Source organism: Protopterus annectens, chromosome 2.part2 (genome assembly GCF_019279795.1).
Source record: "Protopterus annectens isolate FY-2018-M chromosome 2.part2, PAN1.0, whole genome shotgun sequence".
NCBI classification, from domain to species: Eukaryota; Metazoa; Chordata; order Ceratodontiformes; family Protopteridae; genus Protopterus; species Protopterus annectens.
Genome location: NC_056730.1, coordinates 641,422,840 through 641,440,807, shown reverse-complemented (window position 1 = coordinate 641,440,807; position 17,968 = coordinate 641,422,840). Strand labels below are relative to the sequence as shown.

Sequence of the window (17,968 nt, the reverse complement as noted above, 5' to 3'; positions counted from 1 at the left end):
CCTGTTAAAGAATCTAGATAAGTGGATTTAAGATTGCATTTCCTTTGTTTATAAGAGGAGAGGTATCTCCTTACCTTTACCACGGAAAGCACATTCAACTAGAGCGGAAGCTACTTCTGCTGTGTTTCCATCAAGAACTTCCATGGATGACATCTGTACAGCTGCAGCTTGGGCATTTCTCCTTACCTTTGTTACTTATTATAAGTCAGATCTGCTCTATAGGGGAAGAACACCATTTAGTCTGCTCTTCAAATTTTCCCTTAGAACTAGCTGGTTTCTCAGTAGTAGCACTAAATCTGAAATCCTGTGACTAGCACTTGCTCTAGAACCTGCTGGAAAGCACTAGGAAGCCTTAAACTGATACAAGCGCTCAACCCTCCTTGTTAATAAGGAGAAATTAATTGTAGGCACTAAACAGCTTATAATTGCAAAGTACCTTACAAAGGTAAGGGAAAGCATCTCTTGTACTTTACAAAAAAGCACCTAAACAGGCATGTCCAAGGGTCGGCTTCCAGTGATATCTCCTGTCCTCCTGGTGAATCTGGGCATACTGGGGCAATGCAGCAACTGCCTCATGTACACAGACAACCCTGTCCTCCTACCACCCAACACTACAACCTGTGAGAGATACACTTACATAGCCAAACTGGAAGCAAAGCTCTCTCCAGCCAAGATTGTGCTAGACAGTCAAGAGGAGAAGGTTAGCACCTGCACTACACCTCAAGCAACACATAACCCTTCAAAACCCACACAATCAACACCCACACATAGCAACACTAAACCCACATATGCAGAGGCCCTTAACATTAACCTGGCCAAGCAACAAGGACCTCCGAAGCTGAAGCGCAAACAAATACCAGTCACAACCAAAGTGACACATAGCTCACAACACCAGTGTGCCACCCAACAACAGCCCCAGAGGCAAGACAATGTAACCAACACTTTAGTCCTAGGTGACTCTTTAGTCAGGCACACTGATGTCCCACTCACCAGGCTGAACAAGGAGAAAATTACATTCAGCTGCCTGTCGGGTGCCAGGATCCACCACATAACGCATGCACTCAAGTCACTCCACAACAAGTACAAATACTACTCTGTCATTGTCAATGCTGGAGTGAGTGACTTGAGATGTACCTCCCTGGACTACATGAAAAGAGACATGGAAGAGCTCTCAGATCATGTGGCCCAGGCAGGTATGACCTTAGCCCTGAGTAGCATCCTGCCTTCGCCCAGAGTGATTCCACAGTATAAGGACAAAATGATTGACTTCAACAATTGGCTAAGCTTCTGGTGTCATTCAGAGGGGATCCAGTATTTGTCTGCCTGGGATGACATGATCGACAAACCACGATTCTTTGCCAGAGATGGTCTGCACCTGTCACCCCTGTAGTGCCTTTTTTAGGCAATGTTCAAAGTACAAAACCACCACCATAATAGATGCAAGCATGCAAAATTTGAAGGTAATTCTACTCAATGCTAGAAGTCTAAACCTCAAAATGCACTCTCTCAAGGCACTCCTAAAAATCGAGAACATCGATATCTGTGCAGTAACTGAGACCTGGTTCAAGGCTCCAGAGAGCACCCCTGCAATACCAGGCTACAACTCTTACCACACTTTTCGGCCACCAAACCAAGACCAAAACACTAAAAGTGGAGGAGTGTCCATATTCACCAAGGATATTCACACCTCCAGGCTAGATGCCCAACACAATGCATCTGAAATTCTCCAGGTGCAACTAACACTAGGTAAGACTGCAATCCAAATTGTAGCTTGCTACAGATCCCCCACCATGCCCCAAGATTCTCACTACACCTTTCTAAACATACTGGAAAATATTAAGATAAAACTAAACACCCTAATACTGGGTGATTTCAACTACCCTGTCATTAACTGGGAAAACTACTCGGGCACACCTTTTCCCAACTGTTCTTGGAATTTATAAATTCCAGTGCCCTGGATCAACTAATCCATTGTCCCACCAGGGGCTCCAATGTCCTAGACCTGGTCATTACCAACATGGGAGATAGATGCTCCACACCAGTGATCACCCCCTCATTGGTCAGGTCTGACTATAAGCAAATCACCCTTGACATCCACATCCCACCCCTACCCCCAGTAAGGAAACCTCTGTAAAAAACTTCTCCAAAGCCAACTTCATGCTACTCAAGTCAGAAGTGACAAACTTCATGATACCCATGCAGACAGGAGCTGAAAGTTCGACTGCTGAATCCTACACTAAGGCACTGTTCGAGCACATCCACTCTTTCATGAATCGTGCCATCCCAAATAGAACCAAGATGCTCTCCTCTAAAAAAAAAGGAAACCAATCTGGTGGTCCCCTGCCATAAATAAACTGTACAACAGAAGAAAGAAACTGTTGCAAAAAAGAGGAAAATCCCAGGATGCAAAAAACTCCCTTACTAGCCTCAGTAAAGTAAGAAGCTGAGATACCTCATAAAATCCTCCAAAGCTAGTTATGAAAATAAAATTGCCAAAGATTCCAAAGACAACCACAAGGCATTCTATAGTTATGTCAAGAATCTAAATGGCAATGCTCAGATATGCTCTGAGCTACAACAGAATGGCATTAAATATGCTGATCCCAAGGATACTGCCAATATCCTGGCAGATCGATTTAGTGCCAACTTCACCCCCCTCTCACCCCCTAAAGGGCCCATCTCAATACCAAAAGATTGTCAAATTCTGGTAATCACGGCCACACAGGTAGAAACTGCACTCTCCAAAGCTAAGAATACAGCATCCATGGGACCAGATGACATCCCGGGCTGTGTACCACATGAACTACAATATGAACTGGCACCTCACCTAAGTGTCTTGTTTAATCATAGCCTCACCCCAGGCTTTGTGACCACTGAGTGGAGCACAGCTACAGTTTTCCCACTCCACAAAGCGGGATCCACCTTGGAACCCAGGAACTATCGTCCCATCAGTCTGACAAGCCTGATCTGCAAGGGCATGAAAAGTTTTATCATGGAACTTATAAACAAAGACACTGGCAACCTTCAAACACTAGACCCCACCCAGTTTGGGTTTGTGAAAGGCCGATCTTGTCTCCTGAACCTGATTGACTTCTTTGAATCAGTCTCCAGAGCTGTGGACGAGGGTAAGGCAGTCCACACAGCCTATTTGGACCTCGCCAAGGCCTTTGACACCATCCCTCACTCTGGAATCATAGATAAACTTACTAAGCTGGGCATAAATCCCTACATCACTCAATGGGTTGCCAACTGGCTTACTGGCAGAACCCAGACTGTAAAAGTAGCTGACTCCAAATCCAGCTCCAGACAAGTGACAAGCGGAGTACCTCAGGGTTCAGTCCTGAGACTGCTCTTGTTTGGCATCTACTTCTGTGAAATACAGGCCAACACTAAGGGACTCTGGCTAACCAAGTTTGCAGATGACTGCAAACTCGGAGCCATTATTGAATCCCCAAATGATGTGGATATTCTACAAAAGGGCCTTACAGAAACAAATGATTGGTGCCAGAGCCATGGGCTCAAGCATAATGCAAAGAAATGTATAGTTATCCCTTTTGGGAAAAACCATGTACCCATGAATTACCACATAGGTGGCAGTACAGTAAATGCCAAAAGTGTGATTAGATACTTAGGGACACAGGTGAACAGTGGTCTCACCTTCGATAACCACATTGCCACAACAGTGAGGAAATCCTTCTATGTGGCACACCTAATCACTAAGGGATTTTCATCCAGAAAAAAGAAGGTCATTGTCCCACTATACTCATCCCTCCTTAGACCCATTACAGCGATGCCCCCTTTGGTATGTACCTCACAAGACATCTGCAACAGCTGGAAAGGCCGCAGAAATAACTCACTAAAAGAATCACAGGCCTAAAGCAGATGCCCTATGCTGACTGTCTAAAAAAACTCCAGCTATACTCTGTGGCATATCATCTACTCAGAGGCGATCTCTGCTTAACATACAAGGTCATGTCAAACCCTGAGCTGTTGGACATGCTCCACTTAAAGAAATCCCAATCCCTCAGAACCACACACTCCAAGGATCTAAACCCTGTCATCACAATGAACAAAGCATGCTGGAGGGATAGGTTCCTGACCCAGAAACTCCCCAGACTCTGGAATAGACTGCCCATACACATCAAGCAGAGCACCTCCTTGGCCATCTTCAAAAGGAACCTTAACGATTGGATGGGAAATAGGAAATTCACCCTGGGGATCACATCAGTCGCCCTGCTAGACAGAGGTCCAGGGAAGTAAATATTGTGGAAAGACATATTCAGGAAATTGTTATGGCTAGGCTTGTATAGGTCCTAGGGCCAATAGCCTAGTACCAACCTATGAACCTAGGAGTATCCTTTCTTGAGTCCATCCAGGGTTCTAAGTAGCTGTTGACACAGGTGATGACAGTATGAAGATTGACAACTTCAGATAAAGAAGTTATGTCTTACCATAATGTTCCATCTGAGTTGTCCATCTTCATCAGTCATCACCTCCCCTCCCTCCTTCCCCATACTGAATTTACTGGAAAAACGGACTTTCACAAGTGAGCTCTTTTTGGAATATAATTATAGTCCAGATATGGTCTCTTTGAATACCTTTTATGTCTTTCATTCTGTAATCAACAAATTCGATCTGAGGTAATCTCCCCCATGCGTTATGGGTAAGGGATGAGCTTGAGAGTTTTTGGACTCCATGTGCAATAGAAACAACTGAGTTGGTCCCAAAGGATCAAAACCAAACCCACAAGTGATGGCAAGTGAAGATGGAAAACTCAGATGGAATGTTATGGTAAGACATAACTTTTTTTTCTCTCTGTTTTTCCATCTTCCGTCTTTCCTTTTTTGCCTCACTCCTGTTTGTTAACATTGTTATTATTGATTTTTCAAAATTCTGTTGATGTTAAACAGTGATAAAACCTGTGCCACTGAACGTATATTTATGTAAATATCTTTTTGTTAAATCTGATCTGTGGATGCTGATTTTATTTTGTTTTTTTTTTATATTTTTGTTATGTTTAGCTGTACACAAAGATAATTGAGAAGAATGCAAATCCTCAGTGGAATCAGACCCTCACTTTGCCAATTAAGGTAAAGCAAATTAAATATTCTAATAAATGTAATAGTAGTGATGTATTCCGGTATGAGAAATGTTTCTTTGGTTAATGGTTGATTTGTAGGTTTGTTGTGGGGGTCAATAAAAGATCGTTTTTCTGCCAACTTAGGAAAAAGTTATTGTTGCCATTTCTTAAAAACAAAAATGCTGTTCTGTATACTGTGACCAAATCTGTATAAATTTTAACCTACACAGAGGCCAGAATATTGCACTTCTCCAGTGCATTAAACTTGACTTCCACTTTTCTTTTGAGAAGGAGTAGGATGCATAATTTAAGAATAACCTATGACTAGGTATGGTTAATAGCTAATTTACTCGTCTCTGGCATAATGATCAAACAAAAAGCCAGCCATGGGTAAAAAAGTATTACATTTACTATTATAATAACATCATTGTTTAAAAATATTTTTTAAATAATTGCATTGTATTCTTGAATTTCTTTGAGTAGTGTCTTTTTGCCATTGTGAGCATCTGATGATGACTTCCTTATGTATTTTGGATGCAATGGGCATATTCTTGCTGACAACTGAACAGTGCATTAGTTTAAGTGCACCTTCTGCCATTTGTCTTTCCCTTTTAGGGAGTCAAACGTGTGTATGTCTCTTACTGTTTATGTGAGGTTACTTGTATTTTCATGATGTTCAATGGATAAGTTTTGATAACTTTTTAAAGATTTTTCTAAGAGTGTTTTACTATCTTTTCAGTTTATGCATATTTTGGCAAGGGGAGTTATTTTTTCATGCCATGGTTGTAGATTTTATTTTAAACAGTTGCAGCTGCAGATATTTCTCTGTCTTTTCATTTGGATATTTTAATAGATAATGTTGGATTTACAAAGGACATGATGATTGCTGCTTCCTAATGTGCAGATTTTTGAATAACGTAATTTTCATTGTATAACTGTATCCTTCATTCTTTCATGTCTGTTTTGTCATCATTTCTGAATTTTAGTTTGCCAATCCATTCACATAACTAGCTATTCTCACTGTAAATTTGGCACACATGACCTTGACATAACAATTTGTCACATGGGTCCTCCTTTTAATGAAGAATAATCTGAAAGTGCTTGTTAGGAGGTACTGGAAAGTAGTATGCGAAAGTTCAAGTCTGGTGACCTTACTGTAGTTAGGTGGTGTAGAGTTTTGCTATGAGGCCTATTTCCCAGTGGTGTGTACATACATCATGAGGCATTGTATCTATTCATATTCCTGATTATTGTCTTTGACCTCTATTCATAGTTGCTTGAAGATGAGATTGCTAAAAGTGAGATTCATTTGGTGTTTACCAGGAGTCTTCACAACCTGAAGCTTCCACCCCCATCTCCACTCACGTACATCTGATCCACCCTGCGTGGATGACCCTGTGTTGACAAGGGTGCTTGCTAAACCAGTTTCACCAGAGGTGGACATAAATGTATGCTTTCTTTTCTTTGCCATCAATCCATCTTTATCACATTTTGCTTTGGTAGTTACCTTACCAGTGAATTTTGCTTAGCTTTGAATTATTTTCTGATATGATTGTTTGAAGTTATACCAATATAACAGCTGCATCGAAAGTAACGGGTTGTTGTTTTTGTACAAATGTTACAACCACTGAGTTTCAGTTTTTTTTTTTAGTTTTGTTTTTTGTTTTTATTGTGATAGATATTTTTTCCCAAAACTGCCAATTAGGAGATAATCCTTGTGGAGAGTAACAGAAAGAGTGGAAGGGTGAAAATAAAGGATCAAGGAGTAACCAGTATTGTTCTAGATAATACAGAATAATAAACTGGTATAAATACTAACAATAAAGGTGCCATAAGAATGAAGATAGAGTTGGAAAATGGGTACTGTATTTCTTTTTTGATTATGCATTCAACAGCGTTCTTTATCCCAATATTTGGCATACAAATTATTGTTTAAAACTAATCCTTTCTCTGACCTTCTTGACTATTTTCCCTGCTGCCTTCTGATCATTAGCCCCACCATTGATCAGTTTTTTTTTAAAGTTTGGGAGAGAACTGATAATGGAGATGCTGTGCACTCAGCCATTGGAGATTTCTGTTACTGCCCTACACCAGCCTTCTGGGAGCTGACATGAGCACCCACATCATTGCAATATCATCCTATGTGCTCCCTGTGCAGTGTACATGCTCCCACATGCATGCGTCCTGAGAGCTACCACCACAGGCTTGGGATTGCCAAGCTTGTCTGCTTTGTTCTTGTGGTCACTGTGAATTTGCAAGCCTCCTCTTGCATTGAATCAATCAGCTGAGCAGAACCCCAGTCTCCTTCACTCATGGATGGGAGAATCAAACTGCTGCCTGGTTGTTCCACCACCAACCTGGTAATCAGTCTCAAGTCACCTGGAGGCACACTTAACTAATTTTGGCATTTTTATTTGTATCTTATGTCTTCAACATCTGTCCACAGATATGGTTGCTTAAAACGTTTTGACATATTAACTGAGATGACTGTATTAATTATACCGACATCTTACAGTACTCTTTCATTTGTTCTTCCTAGATTTTCAAAAATAAGCAAAAGCAACTGCAATTCACACTCTTTGCAAAAATAGATCATTTCACAGCTGAATTATAGCTGATATTTCAAGTCATATGTAAGACTTTCATGAAATTCTTCACATGCATTATATAATTTTATATGATTAGAAGTACACTTTAGAAGAGTAAAAGACAGCAGGTAGCAATTAAGTTAACTAACATAAGTGTAAAAAGAGACTACAGATTAAAGGACAAGAGACATTGTTAAAAATGCTGGAAAACCCTTATGCCAGGTCTCCATTACTACAGCTGCACAATATTTTTTTACATGACTAATAAAGAGCAGGTAAAATTAGAAAATCAATCTTCATCAGTTATTCTTCTACATAAATGTGTGAAAACTGCTTTTTAGGTACGACTAATGCATTTATTCAATAATGGTAAACAAATTTTGGTGTAGGTATAACCTAATAAAGGTAACCTCATTATGTTTGTGTTCTTTCCTAGTTCCCTTCAATGTGTGAAAAAATAAGATTACGAGTAACTGACTGGTAAGTTCCAAAATGAAGGAGAGCATTACGGTGGTAGAAAGGTACTATTGTGTTGCATTGTAAAATGAGAATATGTTTTGTGCTTGTGTGGTGGGATTTTCAATTCTGATAATTGTGGTGTGGGCTTGAAGGATATCTTACGCCTATATTGGTATAGGCAAGACAGAAATAAGGTGGCTCTTGTTAACAGCAGAGGGGGCATTTTTTTGCTGCATAGATGTCAAATGTTATTTCTTCCTGATGTACTGACCTGTCTTTTCTGTTATAAGTATATACAAAGCCTTACACCCAGGATTTCAGGAACCACCCAATGTTAAAAATCAGCAGCATTGATCACTTTGATAATAGTTGAAGGTGGATGGATTTTAATTCCCCATAATAACTATTGATAAAACAAGCACATTATTTTAAAATGGTCACATGAACTCCTTTTCATTTCTGATTGTGGTTATTTTGGTTGCTTATTTATTGGGATCTTTATTTATTTATTTTGTTTTAATTTTCATTGCACTTTTTTGTATTTGCAGTGATAGACGTCATTACTTTAGTACATGGTGCTAGAAGTGTGGTTATGACACTGGAATGAAAATTCTCCTGATACATTATCTTTCCACATTTATCTTTGAGATTCTTTCATTCATTTGAGATTATTGGCCTTCTGGATAAAAATTAATACTCTTCTGCGAAGTTGTAAGTTCTCTTTCCTCCTCCATCTTTGACATAAACCAATATTTCTCCTCCTCCTTAGGGTAGTATCATATTTTAAATTATTTAACCTTTTGCTTTGTTAAGCATAGCCATATGCTATTAGAAATACTTCATGCCTAAGAAGGATCAGGAATAGGTTGTGTCATCTTAACCAGATTTGACTTGGTCACTTTATATGTTTGCTGCTATTAATAACCTACCCAGTATGTATCTGAGGCATTTTGCAACAGACCTGAGACATTGTTTACAGTTTCACTTCATAGTTAGTGGCATGCATTGTCTTGGAGCATGAAAGCCTTTGCATCTGTTTTTGCTGCATGATACCCCCATATAAGTGTCCAGTTTTTTAATTATATGAATCAGTGGTCTGTTATACTTACAGAGGTGGATTATTCCATAGTTTGGCAAGATGCTCTGTTACAGACCTCTGTACAGTATATACAGCACTGTCAGGACCTCACAGTGGCCATTGTAAAGTTTGTTTATCATAGTGTGGCTGTTATTTTTTTTCATCAGTATGAATTTCACAATTAATTTTCCAAAAACAGCCAAAGGATAAAGTGCCACAATGAAAAGACAGAAAATCCAAAAACAAAAGTTTTGAGGCAGCGCAATGGTTAAAAAGGCTTTAATCACACAATACAAAAACAAAAAAAAAGTATACCAAGTATGTTAGCGCTTTCACATTCTCCTTGAACACTTCATCAGACATAACAAAAGGCTGAAGTGTGTGTGTTTAAATATAGTCAAACCAATGAATCATAGCAAACCGTCTCGACTCATTAATTAATCAATTAAAATACCTTAATTAATAAAATAAATTACATTAAACAGCTATTATTCAGATGATAGAGGCATCTCCTAAACTTCATGTTAAATCAACCTAGCGATGTACAGTACAATAAATATGGAAAAAAGATATATCTATATGTAAAAAATATATATAAATAATAATTAAAATATTAAAAAATGTGTATATTATAATATGTATATATTGTAAAATATTCATTAAAACCACATACATTAACAGCAGCTTCCAAATCAGCATTAATTTAAAACATCATTAGATGGCATCATTTGATAAAACATATATATTGGGAAGATATAACCAAGGCAGGTAGAGTTAGCATAAAGCACCTATTAGTAAAATATTAATCTACTTAATACAATCCAAAAACCTGTTATAAAATTTAAATTAAAAACAATATATATATATATATATATATATATATATATATATATATAATATTTATAAACTTTCACATTTCTATATGCATGTATGTAAAATTTCAGCCCACTATTTCTATCCACTTGCAGTCTAATAACCCATTTAACTTCCACCTTCTCGGTGTGGTTTTTAAAGTTCCCAAGTCTAACACTCTTATTAATTAACTCTATTACCAGGAACTTAAATTTATCGGAAAGATCATTAGTAATCACATGCTTGGCTAATACATTACTTTCATCCTCTCGGTTTACAGCGTATAAATGTTCTCTTACGCATTCTCTTAATGTTCTGTTAGTCTTCCTAGTATAAAAAGCTGTACATTTCATGCACATAGCCAGATAGACTAAATCACAGGACTTACAATCTACATAATGTTCAAAAGTGTATGTTCTTCCTGTGTCAGGATGTATAAATGTATTTGTACCTGCCATATGTGAACTTTGATTACATCCTCTACATGGAAACGTACCTTTCCTTGTGGATTGTATTCTGTAATCACCACTCTTCTCATAATGTAATAGTCTCTTCAGTGACTTTGTGTTCTTATAGGAATACTTTGGGGTATCTTCCACTAAATTTCTTATTTTATCATCCACTGTTAGAATAGTCCAATTTTTATTTATAATTTCTCGTATCATTTTATTATTATTTGAGTACGGAATAATCATCCTGACATTATAGGTCTCATTTGCTACTTGCCTACCTAAGTTCTCATTGACTTCACCATTCCTTTTAAAAAAATTGGTCTCCCTTTCCCTTTTCTGTCTATGACTTCATCATTGTATAACCTTCTGCATTCATCCTTCGTATATCCTCTATCTAAAAACTCTTCTTCCACTTTCTTAGTTGTGGTGTGAAACTTCATATCTTGACTAGTTAACCTAGAGACCCTCAGTCCTTGATTAATAACCATGTTTTTATATATATGAGGAGGATGCATACTATTGCAATGTAGAAGATAATTCTTCCTACAATTCTTCCTGTACATGGATGTCAGTATTTCATTACCTTCTTTCTATACCCATATATCATCTCATACCTAGACCAATTTCCCACAAATTTCAAAAACTCAGTAGTATTATTAATGTAGTTAATAAAAGTTTCCAAATTCTCTACATTCCCTTCCCATACAAGGAAGACATCGTCCACAAACCTCTTGTAGTATCCCATATACGTCTCATATTCACTGTCCATGATAAAGGTCTTTTCCCAATGTGCCATCATGAGGTTGGTAATATAGGTTTGTAGATAGGATCTGCCATAAGAGAACACATTATTTTCAATAATTAATTCTAAAAGCATCATACATCTCACTGTAATCTCATTGGACACCCTTTTTTGTTTTTGAAATATTTTAACATAGTCCAGCCCAAACTCATTGGGTATTGCTGTAAATAATGAAGTAACATCCAATGTTACAAACAATGCTGTAGATTTACATCTATCAGAAAATACATATTGTGAGAAACTTTCTAGAAAGTGCTGGGTATGTCTAATTATAGTTTCAGTCCCTTCTACTACATTTCTTAACCGCTTTTCCAAGTATATGGAAAGAGGTTCCGTTAACCACCCCCTACTCGAAACAGTTGGTCTCAGGGGTGGATTTTGTAAGTCTTTATGAATTTTATGAAGACCTCTAAAAGTTGGAATGCATAATTGTTCAACTAAAAGATACTTATATAATTTACTGGTTATGACATTACTCATCCAAAAGTCATATAAATTACTGTGCATGTCCCTAATGACCTTATTCAACTGTTCATTATTTAGCTGTTTATACATATCAATGTCTCCTAACATATTTATCATTTTATTTTCATAAAATTCACTATCTAAAATCACCACAGCACCGCCTTTATCAGCCAGTCTGATGATGATGATGCCATATTTTTCTGTAAATCTATAAGCGTTTCATATTCTTCCTTGGTAAGATTATAAAAATTCTGTCTATTTTCCTATTATTGGGTTCAAATAATATTAAAAAATCCCTCTCACATGCTCTCTCAAAAGCTTCGAGGAGAGGATGTGGGGTATAAAGGTGGTTAGTTTCTTAAACACATTGGTATTACTCGCTTTATTGTCATTAAACAACATTTTCACGGCAACATTTCTTATAAATTAACATCTATAATAAATTCAGCCATGTCAGTCCTTCTAGAGGATAAAAAGGATAAACCTTTGTTGAACAATGATTTCTCAGCCATTTTGAGTTCATATTTAGAAATGTTCACAACTAAGTGTAACTCACTTGTTTCTGAGCCTTTCTCTGAAATCCCAGGGCTTCCCCCGATGATTTCTGATTCTTGGTGCTATGATTTGGAGTCCACTGTGGCTTCTCTAAATCCCTTATTGGTAGCAGAAATGGACAAAAAATGATGTTTCAGTGGGTATGACTGTCATATTGTCCTTCTCTTTCCTCCTTACATCCATTGTAGATACAACGGATGTGCATTTTTCATGCCCGCTTGCATAAGCATTCACTTCTTGGCTTTGTATCTCATTCAAGGTTTCAGTCATCATAGAGGCATTAACGTATTTCTAGTCTCTGGACTGGAGCACTGAAGTAGGTAGATCTTGATTCCTTGTACAGGTTGATTCCTCGATTCCTCTTGTAGGGACATTCCCTTCCTGGCTTTGTAATTCATTTTGTGTCTCACTCACAGTAGAGGAAGTGGTAGCTTGTTGCGAGGCTCCTAAGTGGGCTTTCAAAGTAGGTGGATCTCTATTCCATCTGTGGATTGGTTCCCTCATTTCTCTCAGCCAGGAGAAAATGTAACCCTTATGAAAGTCTTGGCAATTGCATTCTAACTTCTTTTTCCTTTTTTGTAGCAATCTACATTCCATTAGGGACAAATTAACATTAAGTTGTTTTAAAAAAACATCATACTCATTCTTTGAAAATAACGGGCAAAGTTGCTGCTGTATTTCAGTGGCTTCGGCAGCTGTAGCATTCTCAATTAGCATGTATTGTTCAATGAGTAGTCACATATAGCCAAAACTTGTTTCAAGGTTTAGCTTTTGCCATTTGACAAGCAAATTGGGATAAGTGGTACCATAAGTCGGAATTTTGAGGATGCTGAGCCCTCTCGGTGCAACTTTGAAGTATAGGCATGCCTCCATATGCTTCCGTTGCCATTGTACAGTCTTGAGTTTAGTTAACTTGCCCTCCAGCATCCTTGTTAATTGGAGAGCATTTGTTAAATGCTCATTAACTTTTCGAGTGTCCTCATTGTTCACCAATTCACTCCTATTAAACTTCAGGAGTTGATTATTGTCTGCTTGAAGCAAACGTTTAAAAATATCAGTGCCACTGACAGTCACATTACCATTTTGGGAATGATTATGATTATATTCAAGTTCAATTGCTTGCCCTTCCGCCATGTTCCCAAGGCTGTCCAAACACAACTTAAATTCAAATTCCAAAAACAGCCAAAAGATAAAGTGCCACAATGAAAAGGCAGAAAATCCAAAAACAAAACTTTTGAGGCAGCATCATGGTTAAAAAGGCTTTAATCACACAATACAAAAACAAAAAATATATATACCAAGTATGTTAGCACTTTCACGTTCTCCTTGAACGCTTCATGAGACATAATGAAGGCTGAAGTGTGTGTGTTTAAATATAGTCAAACCAATGAATCATAGCCAACCATTTTGACTCAGTAATTAATCAATTAAAATATCTTAATTAATTAAAAAAAAATTATATTAAACAGCTATTATGCAGATGGTAGAGGCATCTCCTAACCTCCATGCTAAATCTGGTCTATATTACCATATTGAACAGTAACAATGTCGAACGCTCATATGAGCGAAAACGCAGGAGAACGAACTTGCTATTGTGGGGGACTGCGCCCCCCCACACCCCCAGCTAAATATATATTCCAACTCCGAGGTCGCACTACAGTGAAGAAAGGGCAAATATTTAAATCCTCACTGTACCGCGACCCTCCAAAAAAAGTACGTTCTCATGCATTTACGCTCATATGAGCGTTCAACATTGTTACCATTCGATATGGTAATATAGACCCGCTAAATCAACCTAGCGATGTACAGTACAATAAATAAATATGTAAAAAAGATATATCTATATGTAAAAAAAAAAATATATATATATATATATATATATATATATATATATATATATAAATATTTAAAAATATTAAAAAATGTGTATATTATAAAATGTTTGTATTGTAAAATATTCATTAAAACCACATACATTAACAGCAGCATCCAAATCAGCATTAATTTAAAACATCACTAGATGGCAGCATTTGATAAAACATATATATCGGTCTAGGCATGAGACAAGAGTTTTTTGATGTATGGGTATGCAAAGAAGGTAATGAAATATTGACGTCCATGTTTAGGAAGATTTGTAGGAAGAATTGTCTTCTGCACCGCAATAGTATGCATCCTCCTCATATATATAAAAATGTCATTAATTAAAGTGTAAAATTTAAAATTATGTTGACAGTCATTTCTGTCTTTGGGAATATATGACTGATGAAAGAGAGTACTTTGTTGTGATGGATACTATCTGAGATGTAGGACAAATAAGATATTGACTTACAAGTTGGGAAAAATATAAAGTTATTTTTATTTATTTTTTTTTTAATTTTAATTTATTCTAAATTGCAAGAAGTGTAATACTACAGAAGTAAACTTGATATTAATGGTATGTAACAGGAGAAGATTAAATAACAAATTTGCAGAGTTACAAATAGCGAGGAAGGTAGGCAGATAAATTACTTAATTTTTAATTTGTCCAGCTATGTTTTGAGTTCTGAAGAGCATTGTATATTAAACAGAGATTTGAGTTTTATCCATGCAACATCTTCCAGCGTAAATTTATTTGCTCGTAATGTGGCTCTGAAGTTAATGCTTGGTGACAGACCAATGCCTAATACAACCATACTTAAGAAACCGAATGTGTTTGTACCGCAATTGCCTGTACATGTTAATATGTGTGTTAGGGCTTGTGAGGGCGACATATGTGCATTTCTATATTCAGCACATAAGAAGTCCTTCTATAATCTGAGCAAGTCAGAGCAACAAGCGTTGTCTTCCTTAAAGAATAATAAAGACATTTGTATAATGCCAGCCGATAAAGAGGGTTCTGTTGTTGTTATGGACTTGGTTAACTATCATGAAAAAATGACATTGATGTTAAATTAAGAAGCTATGTACCAGAAGATTAATAAATTTCAAGTGAAGGACATTGTTAAATATGTTCATGGTATTTTATATGAACTGTTGATGAATAGGTCTATTGAAAAGTCATTACATGATTTTCTTTATGTAATACACTCTATAATACCAACAATTATGGGCTTATCTAAGATACATAAAGATGTTGTTAATCCTACCTTACAACTGATTGTGGCTGGGGAATGTTGGGTGACTCAAGTCTGTTCCATTTTTGTAGAGAAGAATTTAAAAGATGTGGTTTTATTAATTCCTAATATCCTAAAAGATGCTAAGCAATTTTTGAATGATCTATATGGATTTTTAAGTCAGTTACATGATACTTCAGAGTTGTTGTTAGTTACTCTTGATATTAAGAATTTGTTTACCTCCATTCCTAATGAATATGATATTGAGGCTATCAGGCATGTGTTAACTCACAAAAGTAAACATAGGAATGCTATTATAAATAATTTAGGCCTCATGTTGGATCTTATTTTGAAAAAATGTCTTTTTATATACAGATGTTATTTGCAATAATGGTGCATTGCAATGGACACTCCATGTGCAAATTCATATGTAAATCTAGTGTTGAGTAAGTGGGAAGAAGAGTATATATTGAACATGAATGATTATAGTCAACATCTAATGTTTTATCGTCGATTTGTTGATGATGTATTTATTTTTTGGAGGGGCTCACAACATGAGTTAATATCCTTTGTAATGTTCTTGAATAGTACCACAAATTTCCTTGAATTTACTATGTCATGTTCAAGAAAGGAAATAGATTTCCTTGATGTACACATTGAGACGGATGATATGGGCAATTTTAATACTTCTTTATATCATAAAAATTGTTGGAAGAATAATATATTAAAATACGATAGTATGCATCCAAGACATTTTTACCCTAATATAGTAAAAGGACAGTTTATGAGAGCCTCGAGGATATGTACTTCAGATACAGAGTTTAAAGATGCTGTGGATTTATTGAATAATAATTTCATGGAAAGGGTTGTAATAGTAATGTGTTAGATGTGAATAAAAAAATGATATGTGATTGGAGAGGGATGGCTTATAAGCCATTTTTCTCTTCTAAACCCCGGATTAATAGTCAATTTGAAGACTATACCAAGAATTGTAGACTAAGGTTTCAGACCAGATATACAAACGATGTAGGTCCCATATGTGAGATTGTACGTAAGAATTGGAGGTTCTTAATGGTGGATGGGAAAACCACCTCTGTTGTAGCTGAAACTCCTCAGTCTTATTTTAAGAATTCTTTAAATTTGAAGAGGCAATTATGTTTGACTAAGAAGTCTATTACAGGCAATGTGACATCCAAAAGAAATGGTACATATGCCTGTCGTAATTGCTATGTTTGCACCCTTATTTCAAAGGAACAAGTATTTCAACATCCCAAGTTGAATTTTAGTTTTAAACCACATTTTTATATGGATTGTACAACTCAACATGTAGTTTATTTGGCTACTTGCAACTCATGTACATATTTTTATATAGGAAAAACTAATAAAAGGCTAAAAGATTGAATATTAAGGCACATCTGTGATATTACGAAAGGTGGTATTAAGAATGCATTAGCCAAATTAGCCTTGGAACATCAGGGGCATACATTTTCTTTTAGGGTGTTGCAATAGATACATCCTAACTATGGGGGGGTGCAATTTGATTAGTTCTACAGAAAAGGCTGAGTTGCACTGGATACTGAAGTTGCAGACTGATAGGTATCCAGGGTTAAATGGTTGCATTTCTTTAAAAACAGCCCTAGAGGGGCGAAAGCTAGTCTAGTGAATAAATTATTTTAATTGGATGTGATTAAAATGTTTTTGATTGCTTACTTTGATATTTTGAATGTGGTATTTAAGTGTTTTACACATGCATTTTTTAGATCTGATGAAGCATTGTTATAATGCAAAAGTGCTTGTCTTTTATTAAACACTTTTAGGCTATCAGCTGTGGTGGTCCTGCTGCTTGCTATTTTTGTTTGTTACAAACTCTAAATTTAAAAGTATGTCTTGGATTCAGGAAGACATGCTTTGCCAATTCATTATCAGTTCTTCCCTTATTTATCCTATAAATGTGTTTGTATACTCGCGCCTTAAATTTACGTTCGGTCTTGCCTACATAAAAACCTTCACATGATTGGCATTTAGCAAGGTATATGACAGCCTTAGAATTACAATTAAACTTACTTCTATTTGTAAATTTCTTGTTCCTAATTAGAAAAGACTTACGTCCATATATTTACAATAGGTGCAAGCTTTGCATTTAAACATGCCAGGATGTCTAGTGTTCTGAACATTACCACTCTTTTCTAAAATACATTTTAAATTTGCACTCCTCTTAAAGGTAAGTTTAGGCTGGTCATCTAGCTGTGCTCCAATAATACTATCTTCCCTTACTAAGCACCAGTTTTTAACTAAATTTTCCCATGACATTGTATTGTTTAAACTAAAAGGGGTAATGAAAGTTAAGGAAAAGTTGTAGTTGCCATTCAGATTGACTCTATCCAATGGGAAAGTATCATTGGACACATTTAAATCAGGATTCTGTAATGGGGTATTATTTAATATAGGTTTGTAATAACCTATAGTTCTCTTTTGTTGGACCTCTTCAATTAACTCTTCCAGTAACTTGATAGTTTTTTCATAGACTTGTGTATGACACTCGACT

General features: G+C 36.5%; 1 protein-coding gene across 5 annotated transcripts in view; it reads left to right on the top strand.

The window, feature by feature from the left end:
• The window catches only part of DYSF (dysferlin), a 3,914,743-nt gene that overhangs the window by 1,697,981 nt on the left and 2,198,794 nt on the right, over positions 1–17,968 (top strand). For all 5 annotated transcript variants that reach the window (XM_044064060.1, XM_044064063.1, XM_044064061.1 and 2 more), the window contains exons 14-15: positions 5,022–5,090; positions 8,105–8,148. In XM_044064060.1, coding sequence (XP_043919995.1) covers positions 5,022–5,090; positions 8,105–8,148 — 113 coding nt within the window. The remainder of the gene's footprint in view (positions 1–5,021; positions 5,091–8,104; positions 8,149–17,968) is intronic.